General features: G+C 38.7%; 1 protein-coding gene across 2 annotated transcripts in view; it reads right to left on the bottom strand.

Moving 5' to 3' along the window:
• The window catches only part of olfm2a (olfactomedin 2a), an 89149-nt gene that overhangs the window by 1708 nt on the left and 64252 nt on the right, over positions 1 to 23189 (bottom strand). For both annotated transcript variants that reach the window (XM_084405283.1, XM_084405282.1), the window contains exons 3-5: positions 8208 to 8363; positions 4028 to 4247; positions 3341 to 3447 (exon numbers count right to left, since the gene is read on the bottom strand). In XM_084405283.1, the coding sequence (XP_084261409.1) occupies positions 3341 to 3447; positions 4028 to 4247; positions 8208 to 8363 (483 nt within the window). The remainder of the gene's footprint in view (positions 1 to 3340; positions 3448 to 4027; positions 4248 to 8207; positions 8364 to 23189) is intronic.

Here is a 23189-nt window from a genome sequence, read left to right as displayed (position 1 = left end):
AGATATTTAGACATATTAATAATCACAAATAATCAAATTGGAAAAGAATGCAAAATAGAAGCATTTTCACGAGTGGTCCCAGACTTATGGTATGTATAAGAATGAACCAGGTTAGAAATGAAAGCTGGGGTTTGTGTGCAGAGAATGGAGTAGAGAAAGCATATACCTGGATGAAAGTACAGTACATCAAAAGAGACGCCATCTCCTGACTTACTTTTGAGAGAGTGAAAGCAGAGCCTTTCTTCCTGTGTAACCAGCAGTGTCTGTCACTGTGCACAGCCAGTGTGCGTGTGTGTTGTCAAATCTATTGATCTGCTCTCTGTGTGGGAGTGGAGATGCTGTATGTGCTCTGCACTTGGCTGCAGCAGTTGTTCCCTGCCCTTTTCCACTCCACATTCACAGGAAATCAATCCTGTTAGCAGTTCCCCATCTCTCTTCTCCTTACTCGCCATCACTGTATGAGGCTGAAGTATCTATCAGGCACACAATAGCCATGCTGTGCCCCCATCTTCACCAAGCCATGCTCTGTGCACTCTTTATTAACACATCGTAATGAAACTTCAGACAGTCAGCTTATTTAGGAGGGTTATTATGTTCTTTCTCCTGCATAATGAAGCCCCTCTGAGGATTTAACGCTCCCCTGCTATCTTTTGCCTCCTCTTCTCCTTCCTCCCTCCCTTCTGCATTCTCCCTCCCTGCCTCTTCCCCCATTTCTAATTCCACAGAGAGATGCTGTGCATTTTTATTTTTAGGCTACTGTGGGGCTGTGTGGTGACTGGAGAGGAGGAGAGCAGGTGACTTATGGACAGGCAGGATAATTGAAACATTAAGTATAGCATTTCCTTTGTGGGCTCAACGAGTCCCTGTGGATCAGCGAGTGGAGCTGTGGTCATACTGTGGTTGGCCCGTCTCCGGCCCTGTGTTCTCTTCTAAATAAAATGCCATATGTTGTGCTTTGGATGCTGGCGTCTGCATCTTTAAGCTTAACCAGCAACGCCGTGTGTGACTTGGTGAATCTGAGGATTGGTGAATGCTCAGAGGATGCCTGCAGAGGATGTATTTGTCACTTTACATGATTGTTGATTGATATTGGCGAGTAATGCGATCATTAAAGTCAAAGACAAAGGACTGTATCATTGGAGATTAACTTTCAGCTTGCAGTATCAATTTAGATGCCCCCATGAAAGAGAATAATTGATGATCATTGCCTGTCGTCCTCTCTACATGTCAGTCGTTTTATAGTGGAAATTTAAAAAGACTGAAGACTTCATGGACAGAGAAAACAATAGCTAGAATGATAGAACGATAGATAGAAATAAATTAGGTAAGAACACTTAATTTCCCAGAATTTACTATTGAATGTTTTGAATTCTTGTCATCCATATTCAAATTCAAATTAAAAAAAGAGCCAGTTTGTTTAATTCTTCAACCCTATTCTCCACCAACATTGTCAGGGTCATCACCAAAACTAACATAGCGAGTGGACAATATAGGTTTATATGATTTGGCCCCCTCACATCTGGACTCAATGATTAGATCACACCTTAGAGCTCTTCAACCCTGCTCTTGAGGACCCACTGTCCTGGGCCCAGTTGTTCAAAAAAGTTTAATCTGGATCAGAATGATCTGGATTTGGAAATACCATGTTTTGCTATCCAGGATCAGGTAATCCTTCTTACTTTTGTGCCAGTTTTTAATATTTCAATGCTTTTGCGTTCTCTCTAAAAAAGTTTTGCGTAGCATTCACCCGAGAAAATAACTTTTGACTGCTTCATATCTTATGATTATGCCAATGTAGTTTACAAACAGTGATTAAAAAAAACATTTTAAATTAAATATAATATTTTTGTATGATATTTACAGCTGTTTGGGGATTATTTCATGGCACCAAACTGTTGGCTACTGAAAGGCTTGGTAGCCTAATGTCTACTTCTAATTTATTACTTTAACAGGTAACACTTTACAATAAGGATCATTAGTTAACATCAGTTAATGTATTAACTAGCATGAATTAATAATGAGCAAGACATTTGTTACAGTATTTATTCATCTTTGTTAATGTTAGTTAATAAAAATACAGCTGTTCATTGTTTGTTCACGTTAGTTCACAGTCCATTAACTAATGTTAACAAATATAACTTGATTTTAATAACGTATTAGTAAATGTTGAAATTAATATTAACTAAGATTAATAAATGTTGAAGAAGTATTGTTCATTCTTAGTTCATGTTAACTAAGGTAGTTCACTAATGTTAACTAATGAACCATATTGTAAAGTGTTACCCTTTAACAGTTAAACTAATCAAGAGCAAAATAAAAACATATATTTGTGTGTTTATTACATGATTGCAAATGTATTTTTTTTTTCAAGTTTTCAAGTTTTCTTAAATTTTTGTGGGATCAGTATAATCCAGATTATAAGATTATATATCTTTATACCAAAGGTATCCCAATCTTACTAGAACGTTTTGGATTTTGTGATCTAATCTGATTTCAGAATACTTTTTTTCTTTTGAACAACCCATTTTCAAGATTTGATCCAATTACGTTTGAAAAATTGGGCCCTGGAGATTTTAGCTCCAACCCTAATCAAACACACCTGAACAAGCTAATCAAACTCTTTAGGATCGCTTGAAAATCACATTAGTGTGAAATTCAGGTTGGATATTAACTTTGCTGGACAGTGGGTCTCCAGGAGGAGGGTTGAAGACCTCTGCCTTAAAGGCTTGTTCTCCAACCCTGTTCCTGCAGGCATTTTACATTTTTTTATTTCTCCTTTATCTGACCCATCCATTTTTGTTATTGAAGCATCAACTAACGACCTGATCAGTTGAATCGTGTGTGGTTGATTAGGGAGAATTTGAAAATCTGTAGTGTTGGTGTGCCTCCAGGAACAGGGTTGGGAAACACTGCCTTAATGGACCTTGTTGGGCACGCTCATTACTGGGCCCAGGACAACTCTGGCTGCTAGTAATTCATGGCAGTGATTGGCGTTTGCCTAAACAAGTTGTTAATATCCAACCCCCTGATGGAGTAATTAATATGGGGACTGTGGCTCTGACAGGAGATGTGAGGATTGAGGGAAGAATGGAGTGACAGTATGAGAATAATAGAGAAGGAAAGAGAGGGAGGGAGAAAATGGTGGAAGAACCATCCATCAGTGACTCAGTTCTCACTGCTGAGGAGCAGCTTCACTGTACCAAAACACTGACTCAGTCACAGTGTGTGTGTGTGTGTGTGTGTGTGTGTGAGATTGTATGTCTATGGGGAGAGGCGGCTCATAGCAGTGGCAGTGATGGAGTGATGGAGTGATAGAGTGTTGCGATACGGTCATTCTTACCCTATTATCGGAGCTGGGGATCATTGTGTCAGTCATCCAGGAGCCGAACCTTGACCCTGAGGCGCGAACAGTGATGGGGTTACTAACGCCAGTTAGCTTCCCGCAACCTGGCGATAGAACACAGGGGACACCATAAATGACGGCTTCAACGAAACTCGGATGCACCAGTCAGCATTAAATTGGCAAAAGCGACTTTTATGGAGCAGAACGAATATCCGTTAGATCATCGTTTTAGATTTTCTTGTGAAGTCATCAGTTTCACCCTGAATAGAACATGAGCTTGTCTCATCATGCATCTGAAAGCTAATTACTCTTTCAGCCAAATGAACTTTGGACGTTTCGGTGCAAGGCTTGCTAGCTGGCTGTTTTTAACGTTCTAACGTTAAATTGCTTTTCTAATTGGACAGCAAGCACATTTTGACTTAATTGGGTCTAATGCGGTCTCCCCGACCATCAGACATGTCTAGTTTACTTTTGCTTTTTCAATTTAAAAGCAAATTACTGCAGCTGCTCTAAAATAACCCTGCAAATAATCATGCCAAACGAGTCCTGCACTGAGAATCCAATAAGTCAAAATTCATTCTATTTTCTTCTTGTCGCAGGTCACATACTGCCAGTCCACAGTCAATAGCTGCCTATTCCTGATTATTAAAATCAGCTCAAACCCACTTCTACTAGACGTCTTACCAAGTTTCTGCATGCAGGAGTGCAGGCGAGTCTCCAGCAGTAGCACTCGCTGCCTGAGCTCCTCGTAGTCGTAGGCTCCCATCTCCTCTTGAATGGCCATGAGTACCAGGGACAGATTCCTCACCTCCTCCCTCAGCCGCAGGATCATTCTTGCATCCGCCTTGTATTGCTCCAGCACTGGTAGCAGGGGAAGCAGCTGAGTAACCTTGTCCTTTAACTCCTGAGGGAGAAGAAAGGAGTGCAATGGTGGTTAGGAGTGAAAACGAAAGATGAGAAACGGTTAATCTCCTTCTCACAGAGGTCTGGGAATTTGCAGTCGGCTCTCATTAACTATTCAGCATGTTCATCTCCAACCTTTCATCTCGCATGACCGGTCTCCAGCCCCTGGATCCGAATGCATCCTCACATGAGAACCGAGTATTGATTGTGTGCATCTGCAATCTCTGACAATCTACCACTTGTCTGACGCAGCGACACAGGCCCACTCATCAGAGAACCGTCAGCTCTCTACCTCGGTGGGACCAAGCGGCTATGAAAGAACTAAAACTTGTGGGCTGATCTCAGCTCAGTGAGGGCCATCAGTTACGGCACCCAGGCAAACTGGCCGGCCTGGCATAGGCTTATAGGCTGAGGTGTATCAATAAAGGGTGTCCGAACAGCAGGTGTATCAATAAAGCATGCTAACCACAGGAGGGGCTATTTCCTTCTTGTTAAAGTTTATCGTAAATCTGGTGATGGAGCTGCTCTCAGCCCTGCAGCACCACATCATAAATCTAATTTTCCTGTTCCGAGACACAAAAATTTAGTCTTGTTAATCTCCCACCCTGCCATAGGCGACTTTGAGCTCTCAACATTCATCAGCAGCCTCGCCGAAATAAAGCCGGGCTTTGAGACACCCACTCTTTGAAATAGTGCTTTTAACACTGGCACATATCGCAAATTTTTCACAGCTCCAGCGGAGAAGAAGGGAGGAAAAAAGGATTATGGTGCTTTGAACATGTATTGATAGATGAGGAATGATTTCTGGAAAATTTTGGAATAATTTTCTATGCAGCGTTGACTCAGATGACTCAGACCGCAGCAGAGCGGGGTGGATGGGTAAGTAGTGGTAGTGCATTCTGAATGATAGTGATACCCCTGGGAAAAGTGTCTGTGGCTTCCATCCCACTCTTTTTAGCAGACGGCTACATGTTACTCATCTTAAAGCTCTTCCATTTAGTCCTCTGCAGGGACGTCGCTAGTGGGGTGAAAGGTGGTGCCAATTATAGGGGCCCCACAAAATCCAGCAGTTATACTATATAGGCCCCTGTTGTATGAATAATTCTAATATTTATATTAGTTGTATGCCTGAGATTTAAATGAAAACCACAAAAACATGCAATTTGGTTAAATATATTTGCCAAATATCTGCTTCTCTTACCTCCCTAAAAATGGTTTAGTCCGATCTAAAGTATTTATTAATTATTCAGTCAGTGACAAACATCAGATGGACCCAATCAAATTGTAAGTCCCACCCCAGATCGTGAACAGAACCAATCAGAGTTGAGGCGGCAGCTGCCTGAAGTTAACGATGAACTTGGTGGAAGAGCAGGAGACTGACTGACTGAAAATTTCGGGGAAAAGAATACATAAATCAGGGTACCAGAAACGCCATGAAAAGAAGGAGAGGGAGGCCAGGAGAGTTGTTGTATCCCAGTCGATCAAGACATTCTTAAAGACAGGTTGTATTGTTATTCGCAGGGAATAAGAAAACTACCGTCTACAGCCTGCCGGGTAGGCCTACTGTCACTTTTCATTATCGGGGCGGACCACAATCGACCGAATGATTATGCAGTCAAAATCCCTGTCTTTTTACACTATTGTAAATAGAGTTAAAAAATTGACACGAGTCACAACGCATTGCATTATGCACCTGACCTGCCAGCTGATGATGTATTTATTACATCAATAAAACACGAATACACACTGCACTTGAATGAATAAATTATAGCTTTATGTAATAATATTATCTTTATTAAAAAATAAGACAATACATGATTTTATTTTTTAAATTTGACTGCATTCTTGTCAATTTCTAAATGTTTACTTTTTGATTTATGAATTATAACAGACTGATGGGGAAAAAAAACATTATTTTGCTTTATTATTATTTAACAATTTCTTTTTATAAGTTGTAATTTTTATATAAACATTTATCTTTTAAAATAAAGGTTTTACAACAACATCACCAGGTGGGGGGGGCCCACATCAATATTTTTGCAGGGGGCCCCCGAATCCTCTAGCTACTGGCCTCCTCTGTATATTGTAAATGAGTCCTTTGACTATTCAGAGATCATACAGAGATACAAGCACACTATCATATTTAAAAGATGCAAGAATAAAGCGGTCTGAATCTTAGCCTTTAGGAGAGCAGCTGCTAGCTAAAAAGAACAGTTAAACATAACCTTTTGTATGCACACACACACACACACACACACACACACACACACACACACACACACACACACACACACACACACACACACACACACACACACACACACACACACACACACACACTTATTACTGAAGCTCCATGTTTATTTGAGGTGAATTTGAATTCTCTCAGAGGACCTTTGGTATGTCTCAGTTAAACACAACAATCAAGTTGTATTGAAGATTAGTGCCAGTGTCTATGACACGTAGGGGCAGAGGCGCCAGAATGAGATTTAGAGAAGGGTGGCTGAAGGTAGGTGGGTTGTGATGTCAATATAAAAATACTGAGGCTGTCAATACTAATTAGTGTGCAGCTAATGTTGCTCAATCTCCAGTCATGTTACCAAATTAATATTAATGCTAAACTTAGCCTTGGTTGATCCCAGCACACACAGGACATGCCCCTAATAATCCTATGGTTTCCATTTGTTAATTTTTTGGGAACCAAATAAGAACATTATGGGAACGTTCTTTGTAGGTTCTTTTTGTGTAACCAAAAATAAACCTTCCCAGAATGGTGCAGGTTTTTTCTTTTCTTTTCTTTGTAATAACCTAAAGATAATTTATACAGAACATTCTCTAATGGTTATTTATTTGTAGGTTTCAAATAACCTTAGAACGTTGCATTGTTTGTTTTTTTGCAATAACCTAAAGAGAGCTTATACAGAACGTAATCTAATGGTTTTATCTTTATAAAACATTCTGCAAACCTAAAAAGAATGTTATTTCCAAAAATAAATCTTTCCTGGCTAACCCAAAACAAACCTTAAAAACGCATTTTTTGGGGAATGTTCTGAGAACATAATGGGATTGTTCCCAGAACATTTTGGGAACCAAAAATTGTTAGCTGGGATTTGCTTGGTGTTTTAGATATTTCACATAGTTTTGACATTGATATCCAGTAGGAAGCCAGTTTTACATGTCAGATTATTTTAAAAATATTTATTAATTAATATACTCGGTATGTGTATCAAGTATCACATTTGAATAGAATTATTTCAAATGTCATCTACACAATTAATGTCTCGACCTTTTCTGATTGACTGATTGACCTTTTCTAGTAAAAAATAAATATACCATATATTATTTTATGCTAAGAATACTACAAATACATTTACATATTTATGTAATTACCATAGTATAAATACTCTGCAACTGTACTTTTAGTATAATAAATATATATCATTTGTCTGCTATATTGGAATGACTACTTTTGTACTTAATGCACTTTAGTTGTTCAGAAAAAGTGCTGAGGTTCAACTAAACAGATTGTGCTAAAATGGAACTATTGCAAGAATACTTTATGTACACTTTAAATATCTTGCATTTAAAGACTGATATTATACAGTGATCATACTATAGTGATATTAAAAGACATTTTAGGCTTGATATTAAGAAATGTGCATTGTGCAATAAAGAAGTACTCCAAATAAAGTTTAATTATATATATATATATATATATATATATATATACCAGTAAGTCTCAAGCAATATGTCAGTAAATATGTTAATAGATCTGTACTATACTTGAAATATAGTACGTATGAAATAAATGTATTCTACATAAATCTAAGCTTACTCTCCAGAAATCACTGTAGTTTTTTCTTTTTTTGACTCAATCTGCATCATATTTTAATATCACTGACGTGGATCTGAACTAAACATGGAGGGGGTGTGAGTGTAGGCGTTGTGAGAAGAAACACACCTGAAAACTCTTGGGGTTGAGGCTGCGTGGATTTTCAGAGGCAGTCTTCAGTTTTCCGTCCACTGTTTTCATGAGGTTCTCTGTGTCTCTCACGTACTGCAGATCTCTATACGTCCTCAGATCTAGCACCTCCATGGATTGAGTGATATTCTGAACCTGTTAAATACAAGAAAACACAAAGTCAAAACAGTGTGATGCATCAGGGAATGTTTTTTGAGGGCACAACAGCGTGACGCCTTCAATTTGTTGTAGTTCAAATCAGCCTTCCTACATATTCAGACCTCCTGCCAAGCATCTTGCCCACATCAACAGACTGGGCGACGGGAGCGTGACTGTTGATCAGCAGCACACACACCCAACTAGCTCCTATATACTCCTACATACACCCAGAGGCCACAAACACAAACACACACACACACACACACACAAACACACACACACACACACACACACACACACACACACACACACACACACACACACTCACACACACGGAAAGATTCACACAACCTCCTCCTGGCTGCACTTAAGAGAATCAAACAGGATATGGATTGTATGCTGGTATTCTCCTCATGTCTTCACTGATGTGCATGAGGGGCCTTGTCTAATGAGCTGATCTGCATAGCTGTCAGACCCAATGGTCACACTTAGAGCTGAGGATTGTGGATGTTTGGACTTGAGCAAGGGTTAGGTGGGATCACATATTCACTGTGCATTCACTTATTGTTTGTCATGCATGTCGCCGAATGCTTAGGAGGGCTGAGCATACTCACGCTCTCTCACACACACACAAGAGGCTGGGTGGTGGTAGTTTAATTCTGAACACATCTCTTTCAGAGAGGGACTGACCCAGGTGTCCTCATTAGTCTGCGTTTTATTAAGCAGGAGCATTAGTGTCTCACAGCTGCTGGCATAGCCACACACACATTTTATTGTCTGAGTGGTTGAGTTATGTTGAAATACAGTACGGCTATAGATAAGGTGTTTAGACCCTGACAGTGGGGCAAGGCAGGATTTAAGGTAGAGTTTGTGGCAAGATTTAAAGGGATAGTTCACCCAAAAATGAACAATCTGTCATCATTTACTGCCTCTCATGTCGTTCCAACGTTTTATGACTTCCTTTCTTCTGCAGAATGCAAAAGAAGATATTTTGAAGATATTTCTGTCCATACAGTTTTATGAATGTCAACGAAGAGATCATGATTACTTTGATGAACAGATCGATCCTTAAAACAACACAAAATCAAAACATTCATCAACTTGCATGTACACAGACTACATCAAATATCATGATGATTAAGAACCAATGAGGATTGATGTTAGATGACTTTGAGGTTTATATTTGATGTAGTTTTTGTATGTTTGTGTTAATCGTTTGTGTTAATCAATGTTGTGATTTGATAGTGAATAAAGGCTTAAATGTTGATCTGTTCATCATGCATAGAGATTGTATCACATTAGAAGACAATATAGGGTACAACGAGGTTAAAGGCGCACCAGGGTAAAAGGCGCCTTCGACTTTTTTTCTTTTAAACCACTGGATGGCACAAACAATCAGCTCAGCACTTTTCTTAACAACCGACTTTGATGATACACGTGGCAATTTGGCTGATCCTACACGGGATCACGAACAGTATCGCCAAGTTGATGTGAGCTAATTTGATCTACTATTTAATGTTTTGTTTTTTAAATAATGTAGATTTATGTAGCAAATGAGAATCAATAAAATCTTTGACTATATTTTGAGACAAAGTTCTTGTTAATGATTTTCAGTTTTGTTCAAGGTAATTAAAGCAACAGTTTTTCAATAACGGAAGAATATGTTAAAGTCAAGCGGCAACATTCTAATCTGAAAAATGAAGCCTACCCGGTAGTGCGAAAAACTGCAATACATCGAAAATCCGCTAGAGGGAGGTCCCAAAAGGGAGCAAATGTCCATAGACCACTATGTTAAAATGTCCGTTTTCACAGCATAAATTCATGTTTTTACAGGTTGGTCCCATGGACTTTTATTGTATTTTTCGATAGGTTCCGAGTGCCTGACAACTGTGAGGGGGGTGAATTTTTTTCTAACTCGTTAGTTTAGATCGTATTTAGATATAAAATGTATGACAAATAAGGGCGTGGTTAACTTTGATTGACAGCTTGATTGACAGCTGATAACGAGCATAGGCTCGTTCCAAGGAGAATGACAACATAAGAAGCGCCATTTTTTAACACAGTTGAAATATAATACTACTGTTTTTGAATCATGAAATGTAGTTTTAAGAGTTTTTCAGGCGAGAATGTAGTTGTTTTACAGCTCAAATCTGTGGTTTATTTATAAAGATTTCTGAAAATTTTATCCAGGTTGTGAGATCCAGCGATGACCGGGCGCTCGGCGCTCAGGTACCCCGCCTGGAACAGCCTTTCCTCGGCTAGTCGTTCTGACGTTTGCCGCTGACTCTGGCGTCTCTGTAGTGGTTAAACATAAGATATAATTTGTCTTGTGTATATCTAACGGGCGATTTTTGGTCTCGTGAATCTATAATTTGTTCCCTGGCCAATCGTTTTGGCTGAGGGGAAGTTTCATAACTTTATAAGCTATTTAACTTTACCGTTGTATGATTAGACTAGAGCGCTGACTTTGTATGTTTGACTGAATTGTTTGCTTTATTTGTATAGCTCCTTGTACCTTTTACTTATACTTTTATAATAGCTAATATTGATAAAACTGAAGTTTAACAAAAAGAGACTGGGTTGAGTTTTGTCATTTTAAATTTTAATACAACGAAGATGATCTGTAATGTTGTTTACTGCAACATCTGTTGTTTAGTACACATGCACATATTGCCTGGACCATTTTCAAATGTTTAATATTTTTATATTATATTTAAAACGAAAAGAGGCAGGTTTGTGTTTTATATTTCGTTTTGTTATAAATAGGCAAATATGCAGTGAATATAATCAATACGCGTTGCCTGAACCACATTTGTGTGGCTATAATGTTTAAGATTTCTTTAAGTGAAACGAAAAGAGTTAGTATGGTGTTTTATAACATATTTCGTTGCCTAAAATATACAGAGATAACCGGAGTAGCAGAGCGAGCTGAGTGAAGCGCGCTGCGTCCTTTACCCATATATGGATTGGCCAGAACGTGGGCGGGGTTAGGATTTCCCAAGATTTTTCAAGATGGCGCCGCCCATACCCCCCATAAACGGCTTCAAAACCGTTCTTCAGAAAGTCTATGGGTGACGTCACAGACGCTTTGTCCATATTTTTTACAGTCTATGGTTAAAGTATGGTATTTGGGGTAAAAGTCGCATCTGCTGTTGGGCCGAAAGGCACAATAATTATTAAAATGATAATAAATAACTGGCTGACTTTTCCATTTGTTGACATGACATACACTGAACAAAATTATAAACGCAACACTTGTTTTTGCCCCCATTTTTCATGAGCTGAACTCAAAGATCTAAGACTTTTTCTATGTACACAAAAGGCCTATTTCACTCAAATATTGTTCACAAATCTGTCTAAATCTGTGTTAGTGAGCACTTCTCCTTTGCTGAGATAATCCATCCACCTCACAGGTGTGGCATATCAAGATGCTGATTAGACAGCATGATTATTGCACAGGTGTGTCTTAGGCTGGCCACAATAAAAGGCCACTCTAAAATGTGCAGTTATACTGTATAGGGAGGGACCGGGGAGGGGGGTGTTGATAAAAAAAAAAAAAAAAGTTGTTGATTGTGGCCTGTGGAATGTTGGTCCACTCCTCTTATGGCTGTGCGAAGTTGCTGGATATTGGCAGGACCTGGAACACACTGTTGTATACACCGAGCTCTGTTGTTCACTACACTAGTCGTATGAATCAATTTCAAGCTACCTTTATTTCCTTTTTGAAACTTAAAAATGTTGGACCCCAATGACTCTCATAATATAGAAACATCCCCTGAAACATTTGTCACACATTTGTTTTCAAACACAGTCTTAAGAAAGAGTTTGGAATGACAAGACGGTGAATAAATAATGACAGAATTTTCATTTTTAGGTGAACCATTCCTCTAAGGTAGAGTTATATTGAGGTAGATTGGCATGGGTGTGAATCATGTGCGTCATTGACTCACATTGTCTGGAGTCGCAAATTTGCCTTCTCAGGAATCCCTCTCCAAACGATTTCATTTTCATCCTCTATTAATCTCTATCTGCCTCTCTCTTCATCTCTGCCTCCATCAGCTGTGCTCATTAACTAGTCAAACAGCTGCTTCCTATTGTAGTGTGATTCCAAAACTCTCTCTGATTCAGTGAGTGTAATGTTGATGGGGACGTGTGGTTCTTCTTCTGTTCACAGATGAGGCTGGAAACCACTGAGGGGTTGGTGAGGAAGGAGGAAATGAGGGCCGGTCAACTGTCTGAGAGTCCAACACTCTATTTATGCCGACACTTTGCATTTAACTGCCAATCAGTTGAACCGCGCATATCAACAGACTCAATATCCAATCGTTTTTCTGTAGCAAAACATCTCTCTCTCTCTCTCACTTCCGGTGCGAGTGTTGGGCTTGAGTGTGAACGGAGTGGTGCTGAGTGCTGTGAGTGAATTTTTTTTCTAGCAATTTCTCTACGCTGCTTTTTTTCTTGTTTGTTTTGTTTGTTTTGGTCTTGTTTGTTTTTTTATTGTTGTACTACATCTAGGGCCGTGTGCTATCCGTTTGTAGGAAGCATATCGGCCCAGCGGGTGCAGGGTTTGTGCTCACTCACGAGACGCCACGCATTAAAGGTGGCATCCGCGGTGAGCATAGAGGACTGTTGCTTGGCTGTTGGGGAGGTGGTTGTTCACTCAGGTGTTTTATCTGCTTCCAGGATGAATAATGCATTAGTGTTTTTTTGGATAGCGTAGAAAAAGCGAATGAGTTGGTAGAGCAGGGAATTGTAATTAGTGGAGAATTTGTTTCAGTTCTTCCTCTTTCCTTGCCTGCCAAAAGAGTAACTCTTTCTAACGTGCCACCTTTTGTGAGTGACGAGATTCTAACGCAAGCGTTGTCACGTTATGGTAAGTTGGTGTCTCCAATTAAAAATATACCGATTAGTAGTGAATCACCTTTATTGAAGCATATAGTTTATTTTAGGCGATTCGTCTACATGATCATTCCGGATGACGCTGATCTAGATCTAACGCTCAATTTTCGGATTGAGGATTTTAGTTATACTATTTTTGTCACTACTGGAAAGACTAAAGGCCTATTTATACTTCTGCGTCGAACTGCCGCCGTAGCTACGTCGTAGGCTGTGTGTAGCGCGCGTACCCTACGGCGTAACCTGACGTGCACCTCTCCAAAAATGTAACAACGCGTCAATTCTACGCGGACGCCAGCGCTGTGATTGGTCTGCCAGAACCCCTCCCTCGGGGTTTCACATGCTCCCTAGGTGCGCGTCAACGCGGACAACGACACAGAAGTATAAATTAAAACCAACACGTTGCCTACGGCGTATAGGCTCCGGCGTAGGTCCGACGCAGAAGTATAATGAGGCCTTAAGTGTTTCGGATGTGGATAAACGGGACACTTAATTCGAAATTGCCCGAACAGAAATGTTGCAGGGGAGAAAGGAAACGAGAATAGAAATGTTGAGCAGGGTGATGAAGGTAACGGTGAAGTGGAGACTGGTGTGACTGTGCCAGGTGGAGGCTCGGTTGTGACAGAGAGGTTAGAAAACCCTCCCGGGGAGTTTGAGGCTGAGTTAACCCCATCTCGGCTACGGTTTCTAGTTAGTCAACGGTTTTGGTTTCTTTCTCCGATAACAAAAAAGAAAGTATAACCAATGAACAGAATCAAACATCTGTAAGCGAAACTTGTGATGTAGGCTACAGTTAACATCGGAGCAAGAGCAGCTCCTTTTTAAGATACCTCAAAAATGAAAAATGATAAACAAGTTTCTAGAAGCAATAATAAGTAAAATCGATGACTTAAAAGATATGCAAGACACCGAGAGTGATAGTGATTCCTCAGAATGTAGCGTGAGGTTTTCGCAAAGTGAATCCGTAGATCGTAGTTATGAACTTGAGAACATAAAATTGTTTCTCAGATCAACGAAAAACAAGAGAAGAGTGAGGGTACAAGATTACTTCCCGTTTGCTGATAAAGCAAAAAGTTTGATGGATGGAGATTGTTTTACCAACAAAGAAGTTTATAGACAAAAAAAAAAAAAAAGGAGGAACACCAACAATGCCCTAAATAATGATGCTGTTCGATATAAAGAATAAAGATAGCTCTTCTTTTTGGCCTTGTAGTTTGTATCTTTTTTTTTTCTTTCTTTTTTTGAAGTGCATCTCGCTTCTTTGAATGTTAATGGATTTTTTAGGATTTTTTTTTCAGAGACCAGTATCCCTGATAGTGAAGACCCATTCCCCTGTTTGTTAATTCAGCCGAATTTTGAAGAGTGTTCAGGTATTTTATTAAAACAAGAAAAATTCCTTTCAGTTGATTGTATTTTTTTTCCTATAAAGGAAAAGACCTGTATAAAATGTGTTCTTATCCTTAACAAAAAAATGCTTGACAAAAGAATTGATACCCCATGGCATTCAGTTTTTAAATTATGCAACGATGTAAAACCTGAATGGAGAGTGTTATTTAAACTACCATAATTAAAAAAGACGGGAGAATTCATGCAATGGAGAATTCTTCATGGAGCCATTGCGGTCAATTCTTTTATTTCTGTTTTGGATTCTAACAACAACTCTGGTTGTCCTTTTTGTCTTCAAAAAGAGACAGTCTTTCATGCTTTTATGTACTGTTTTAGGCTTAAACCTTTATTTGTGTTGGTTCAAGAAATGTGTTACAAGTTCAATGAGAATTTTTATCCTGAAACTTTTATTTTTGGTTTCAATTATGTGGTTTCAAGTTTCAATTACTGAATTTTATTTTTGGACAAGCTAAATTGGCGATTTATATGAGTAGAAAACATAAACTAGAGCAAGGGTGTAATGATGATGTGATTGTGGTATTTAGGTCCTTACTCAAAGCAAGAATGCTGATTGATTTCAGTTTTTATAATGCCATGAATGATCTTTTCACTTTTAAAATGAGATGGTGCAGTCATGATGTGTTGTGTACAATAATTGAAGATGATTTAACTTTTTGTTTTTGATTCTGAAGTAAAAAAAAATAAAAAAATAAATTGCTTTGTGAAAATGTGAATGTGTTTTTTGGCTACTTGTGAATAAAGTTTTTTTTTCAAAAATCAAAATCTCTCTCTCTCTCGGTGTGACGTGTGACTGTTGAGTGTGAGCGGAACGATTGCGAGTGAATCGGAGCTCGCAAGTGAATCTTTATTTCTTTTTCTTGCTTTTCTTTCTTGTTTGGGTTATTGTTAAAAAGTTGTGGTTTATTTGTTTGTTCGGGCCGCGTGCTACCGTTTTCTTTTGCGGGCAGCATGACGGCCCCACGTATGCGAGGTTTGAGTAAACTCACGCGGCGCCATGGAGTGAATTCGGCGTCCACTGTGAGCATGGAAGACTGTTGCCTGGCTGCAGGCGAAGTTGTTGGGCATGAAAATATCATGTCGGCCTCTAGAATGAACCACCGTCATCTTTCTTAGCTCTGTTGAAAAGGCAAACAAGTTGAGACTAGAATAGTTATTGAGAATCTTTTTACTCATGTTCTTCCACTTTCCATCCCATCCAAAAAAGTGCTGTTGTCTACTATTCCGCCTTTCATAAGTGATGAAACTTTAGTGAGAATTTTGTCCCGATATGGTAACCCAAAGAAGTATACTTCAAGTTCATTTTATGAAGTATACTTAAGTAATGTTCAAGTATATTTTTAAGTATACTTTATGCAGCAAGTATACTAATATCAATGTGTACTTGTAGTAAACTTGTAAGTGTACTATTTCAATACTGCTTGGGGCTAAATTGGCCCACTTTTAGTATATAAAAGTATACGTTTAAGTGTACTATAAGTGTAAGAGTAGTAAACTACTTACTATTTTAATACAAGTAGTACATTTTTTAGTTTATGAAAGTACACACTGAAGTGTACTCTCAATAAACTACTAGTTTAGTTTATACTGCAAGTATACTTGTAAGTTTTCTTTAAGTGAACATGACATTATACTTATAGTTTACTATTTATATATTATTTTTGCACTTGCAGTATACTACTATGTTCAAATGTAGATATTTTTTTTATAGGCCTACTTGAAAAATACCTTTAACTGTACTTTAATTTTAAAAACATTTTATTAGCTTCATGCATCCTTTTTTTAATCAACACTTGAATGTCGGTAAGTTTCATAAAGAAAGGCAACACTTTAAACAAAAAAGTAGAGCAAATCACATTTTTGTCAAAGACTTCGCCTTGATCAGATTCAGAATGATGATCAAAACACAGATGGAGTAGATTGAGTCCAACACCCCCAAAGCTTCACAGTCGTTTTCTCTTCATGGGTTACGGTTCATTTCATTTGGTAACATTAAGCAGTTTTGATTTACATGCTGTTTAATGTTTGATGATCACGTTATTTTACATTTGAGTGAGCAATCTTCTATCACTTGTTTCAGCTTCTTCTTCTCCTGTGTTTTGATCCGGAGATTCTGTACTAGAAGATGTGTCATAGCGCCCCCTACTGTATATCAGTGAAAACATGGATAGCTGGAAAATTCAGTCAATGGTGGGGAAAAGTAGAATTAGAGTAAATTCCTATACACTACCAGTGGACTAGCCAACACAAAAAATCAGATACGCAGAATTAGAAACATATCTGTTTTATATCAATATTCTAATCAATATTTTAAAACAATTCAAGTTTCATAAGACTGTATATGAAAAACTATGTAAAAAAAGTATATTGATGAAATGTTTCAAATGTGGTGAAGTCGGCCACTTAATCCGTGCATGTCCTGGTAAGAATGAGGAAAACGGCTCAGCGGCTGATGACATTGTTAATAATGTTAGTGAGGCTGGTCCGTCAAACGCAGCTCGGCCTGTGACAGAGACAGGTGCAGTGGAGGATAGAGCTGTGGAGAATCCGCCCGCGGCCGAGAGTGCGGCGATCCAGGTAAATTATCCCCAAAATGTGGTTGAGGAAAATAGACCGGGTGATGCTGAAACATCGAATATTCATTCTCGCAGATCGAATATGCAAAAAAGTGATAGTGGACCTAATTTTTTGCTGCCCGATTTGTTTTGTGATGGCATTGAAATGGAGACAGAGCAGAGTGAATTCAAAGTTCCATCAAAAAGGAACAAATCTGACGTGTTTCAAATGGTTAGAGCTAAGAAAGCTGACTTCGAAGATTTTTATGGTGAAAGTGCTTGGGTGAGTCTTCTGATTCTAGCGTCAGTCTCTCTCAGAGTGACTTCTCTAGCCGCGGTTGTGAAGTGGATGACATTAAACTTTTTTTAATGTAGTGGTTTTTAAAGGTAGTGAGAAAGTATAATAGCCTGGCTAGTAATGTGTGTGTAGTGCTATGTTTCTTAGTCTCTTTCATTTCTCCAAACATGAGTGAAGTGAATATTGTGACTTTGAATGTAAATGGAGCAAGGGAAATGAGAAAAAGGGCAGGAATTTTTGAGGTGGTTAAACAAAAAAGAATAGATGTTATGTTGCAAGAAACACATAGTGACTTGAGGAATGCTGCTGATTGGGCTGAGGAGTGGGATGGGGTCTCTGTGTTGAGCCACAACACCTCACTTAGCGGAGGGGTTGCTATTCTTTTTTCTAAGAGTTTCAGTCTGACTTCTTATCAGGTTGATGAAGTAGTTAAAGGTAGGCTATTAAAAGTAAGAGATACGTTTGGAACCACCAATAGAAAGAATGTTGTTTTTAAAGGGATAGTTCACTTTGAAATTAATTTTTGATATGTTTTAGCTTACCTCAAGGGCATCCAAGATGTAGGTGTCTTTGTTTCCGCAGTAGTTTCAATTTTGATATTTTTAGGTCAAACCGTTCTTGTCTGTCAGTCATATAATGCAGGTCGATGGTCATTGTCTCAAAACACAAGCACAGAGTCCAAATTAAAACAATTCCCCATCGTCCAAATTAAACAATTCCCCATCGTAAGTACACATTGATGGCCTAAGACACGAAACGAGCGGTTTGTGTGAGAAAACGAACAGTATTTATATCGTTGTTATCTCTTGAAAACAGCACACGTCCAAATGATCTGACGGCGCGGGCGGGTATAGATATACATAGATGTCGCCTTGGCTACTGCAGTTCATTGGAACGAAACCGTAGCCAAGGCGACATCTATGTATATATCTATACCCGCCCGCGTCAGATCATTTGGACGTGTGCTGTTTTCAAGAGATAACAACGATATAAATACTGTTCGTTTTCTCACACAAACCGCTCGTTTCGTGTCTTAGGCCATCAATGTGTACTTACGATGGGGAATTGTTTAATTTGGACGATGGGGAATTGTTTTAATTTGGACTCTGTGCTTGTGTTTTGAGACAATGACCATCGACCTGCATTATATGACTGACAGACAAGAACGGTTTGACCTAAAAATATCAAAATTGAAACTACTGCGGAAACAAAGACACCTACATCTTGGATGCCCTTGAGGTAAGCTAAAACATATCAAAAATTAATTTCAAAGTGAACTATCCCTTTAAATACTTTGTGTTCTGTTTTACAAAAATGCTGTGTAGAAGAATATTTATTCTTGGGTGGTGACTTTAACTGTACATTATCGAATTTGGATAGAAATCATATTGAACCTCACTTGCCCTCTCGTAATCGGTTAATCCAGCTGGTCAAAACGCATGAGCTATGTGATGTTTGGAGACAGTTTTATGAGACACAAAAGCAATATACTTGGACTCATGTTCGTGACAGTGTGATTTCGCTGGCAAGATGTTTTTAAGCATCACTGTAACATTGTAAGAAAATGTTTAATTACCCCACTGAGTTTTTCTGATCACAGTATGGTGCAGTGTTCTGTGTTTTTAAACCCCATTAGGCCAAGGAGTGCATACTGGCAGCTAAACACTACTTTGTTACGTGACAGGTATTTTAAAAATATGTTTAAACTTTTTTGGGATGAGTTCAGGACCATAAAGGGATCTTTTAAGGGATCTATGACAGTGGTGGGATTTTGGGAAAGTCCAAATAAAGCAATTCTGTTTGCAGTATACTCAAAACGTCACTAGAGAGACAACTTTGAGTATGAACACCTTGGAGACCGACATTTTAAAACTTCAAGAATTAGCTGAGTCGACTGGTGGCCAGGGTTATTTAGATTCTTTGTCAAATAAAAGGACACAGTTGGCTGATTTACTGGGTATTAAAACACAGGGGACTCTGGTCAGGTCAAGGTTCCAGAGTGTGGACCAGATGGATGCTCCATCCAGGTTTTTTTTCAACTTGGAGAAAAAGAATGGTCAGAACAGAGTCATCCATGCTCTGGTTTCTGAGTCTGGGGGATTATTGACAGACCCTGCAGACATTCAAAAGAGAGCAGCTGTGTTTTATGAAAACCTGTATAAAAAGGAACTTGAGGTGGAATACAGGAGTGACAGTGAATTTTTCAATGACTTACCCCAGGTGTCTGAGGAAGTCAATGCTGAGATCTCTGGTGCTTTGAGCATGGGCGAACTGTACAAGGCCCTCCAAGGAATGGAGTCTGGAAAGGCGCCGGGCATTGACGGCCTGCCAGTAAATTTGTATAAATCTTTCTGGTCAGAACTGAGAGAGGACCTTCTGGAGGTATTGAATGAAAGCTTGCTGAAGGCCAGCTGCCTCTGAGCTGCCGTAGAGCAGTGTTAACCCTTACAGACATAAAGTGCTGGCGGCCTGTATCACTACTCTGTAGCGACTACAAACTGCTCTCGAAAACCCTGGCTAACAGGCTAGCAGGAGTGATGGATGGTGTCATCCATCCTGACCAGACCTACTGTGTTCCTGGTAGGTCAATATTTGACAATGTTTCATTGGTTCGTGATGTTGTAGAGGTCTCCAAGATGTTGAGTTTAGATTGTGGTTTAATCTCATTGGATCAGGAGAAAGCATTTGACCGTGTTGAGTATTGCTATTTGTGGAGAGTGTTAGAGACCTTTGGGTTTTGCCAAAAATGTATAAATTGTATTAAAGTTCTTTATGTGGCGTTGAGAGTATTCTGAAGGTGAACGGTGGTTTATGTGCTCCTTTTAAAGCTCATAGAGGTGTTAGGCAGGGGTGCTCATTGTCTGGTATTCTCTATTCTTTGGCAATAGAGCCACTTTTACAACAAATACGGGTCAAACTTCATGGTATATGTTTGCCAAAATGTAAAAATAATCGTATATTGTCAGCTTATGCCGACAATGTCATAGTCATGATTAGTAGACAACATGACATACAGGTTTTGTTAGGTTTACTTAAAACTTTTAAAGGTTAATCTTCTGCGAGTGTAAACTGGAGTAAAAGTGAAACTTTTATTATTAGGTAAAAGGACAGGTGGGCAACCAGATCTCCCTGAAGGTTTAGGTTGGGGAAAATCAGGTTTTTAATACTTAGGAGTGTATCTTGGTGATGATTTTACAGTCATTGAAAAAGTCATTGAAAAAGTTAAAGGTCGTCTGGATAAATGGAGATGGTTAATTCCAAAGATACCATATAGAGGGCGTATATTAATTATAAATAACTTAGTTGCTTATTTACTATGGCATAGGGTTGCATGTATTGATCCTCCTTCACATCTGTTAGTGAAAATCCAGGCTATTTTAGTAGATTTCTTCTGGGATAAATTGCATTGGGTCCCACAGAGTGTGTTATTTTTGCCTAAGGAGGAGGGTGGACATGTCTTAATACATCTTCAACACATACAAATTGCAATTCATACAAAGACTATTAATTGGTTCAGTTGAATTTAAATGGTGTTCTGTTGCATATGTGATTTTACATAATCTTGAGAATCTGGGTCTGGACAAAACTCTTTTTTTACTGGACTCTACGAAATTGAACACTTCTTCTGGTCTACCAGTGTTTTATAGGAACCTATTTAAGGTGTGGAGTCTTTTTGTTTTAAAAAAAGCAGAGGGTTCACAGTCACTTCATTGGCTATTGGAAGAGAATTGGCTATTTATATAAGTAGGAAAAAGAAGGTTGAACAAAATGTGGAGCAGAATGTAGTTGCTATGATTTCATGTTGCAATGTTTGCAACACGCTGCAACTGAAGAAAAACCATGCACATAGAAAAAGCAACCGCAATTTAAGAAAACATCTTCATCAGTTTTACAACACATGTGTGCTCCAAATACTCACAACACAACCAAATACAGAAACGCGCTGCAAATAGCAGACTACAACGGAAATGTTTCCAGGGGACCCCAATAAGTGACGAAACTGGCTATGTACAGCCGATGTACGATCAACGGCTGTCCGAATTCACTCACTCGTTTTCATTCACTCCTTCAAGTGAACTGTATTAGTGGACTAACGTAGGGATTAATGAATGAGGGTTTAGGGGGCGATTTTGGATTCAGCCAACATAATTTCCTCGTTATTTTCACCTGGGATGTTTCCATGACAACGCAGCACGGTGTCCATCAGCTGAATAGCTGTTCTTACAACAGAAATGTCTTATTATTGCTGTTAACATAACTGTTGTAAATAAATACATTTTATACAAAAAAAGTTTTTATAACATGCTTTATTTATCTGTGTGTGAGTTTTACAACTTTAAAAATTGCTGTCTCATCTTTGGACCCTACATTACCTAACATTTCTTACCTATGAAACTAATTTAAACATAACATTACAAAAATGTTTACAATGTTACTGATGTAGGCTATAGATTATAATCTATAGCCTACATCAGTAATTAAAAAAAAAATATATATATATATCTTACCCTCATGGTCTTTTTCTCTATCTTTTTTCAATTTTAATTTTATTTTTCAGCTCTTTGTTAACTCTAATACATGTTGTATATTGTATACAAAGTTGTATGTCATAAACATGTCATCTCTGTAAGTTTTGCAAGAAAAAAAAGCATGTCCAGGCATCCAGGTTCATCACTTATTGGGGTCCCCTGGAAACTTTTCCGTTGTGGTCTGTTCTATTTGCAGCATGTTTCTGTATTTGGTTGCTGCGCGTTTCTGTATTTGGTTGTGTTGTGAGTATTTGGTGCACACATGTGTTATAAAACTGATGAAGATGTTTTCTTAATTTGCAGGTGTTTTTTTATTTGCATGTGCTTTCTTCATTTGCAGCTCGTTGAGCTCTCTCGGACACCGTACGGATGACCTACTACTTCCGGTGAGATGTGCATACGATAGACACTTTAATATCCCATGAGGCCACGAGAGAGGATTTATGAATGGCAGTGAAGCAACGTAATTGACGTTGGTAGGTCACGTGATAATGACATCATGTTGAATGTAGTACGTCATACTACACACATTCATACTATATAAAACATCCTTTTTTAGAAGTCGTTAAGTAATTACTTATTCAAAATAAGTACCTACTTAAGAGAGTATGCGATTTTGGATGCAGCCAATGTCACGTTGTGTACCTTACTTCTTTTCACCACTGAATCCTGATGGTTTAGAGGACAACTACTCTGAGTCGCCCCCCTGTCGTTTTAAAGAATAGTACAATGGCGAGCGTGTCAAGTATAAATGCCTTATCCGTTTGTGAAGGAGCGCACGCAGTCAGCGGAGGCTCGCGGTGTGAAGCCAGGCGAAAGTAGCCCATTTGATATCTAGAACACACGTAAAACTTAGATTGGGCTTAAGATGGTGTTTTGTGTTCAACAGATAAAAGAAATATATGATACCGACTTCGAAATACATTCTGTCTTCATTTACTCCCCAACGATGACTAAATTTTCATTTTTGTTCTCCTTTACACAGGGTCTCTGTGTGTGAATTTTTTTACCAAAGCTTTTACTTTTAACAAAGCCTGTGCATTGAGTGCTCCATTTCCTGATTTAAGAGGTACTTTATTTTTTTCAGCAGTTCTTTGCCTGGTCCCCGTCTAATGAGTATGATTAGGAAAAAAATAAAAAC

The sequence above is a fragment of the Rutilus rutilus genome (genome assembly GCF_951802725.1).
Source record: "Rutilus rutilus genome assembly, chromosome: 1".
NCBI lineage: Eukaryota > Metazoa > Chordata > Actinopteri > Cypriniformes > Leuciscidae > Rutilus > Rutilus rutilus.
The sequence above is the reverse complement of the archived record's forward strand: the minus strand, read 5'-3'. Positions and strand labels throughout refer to the sequence as shown.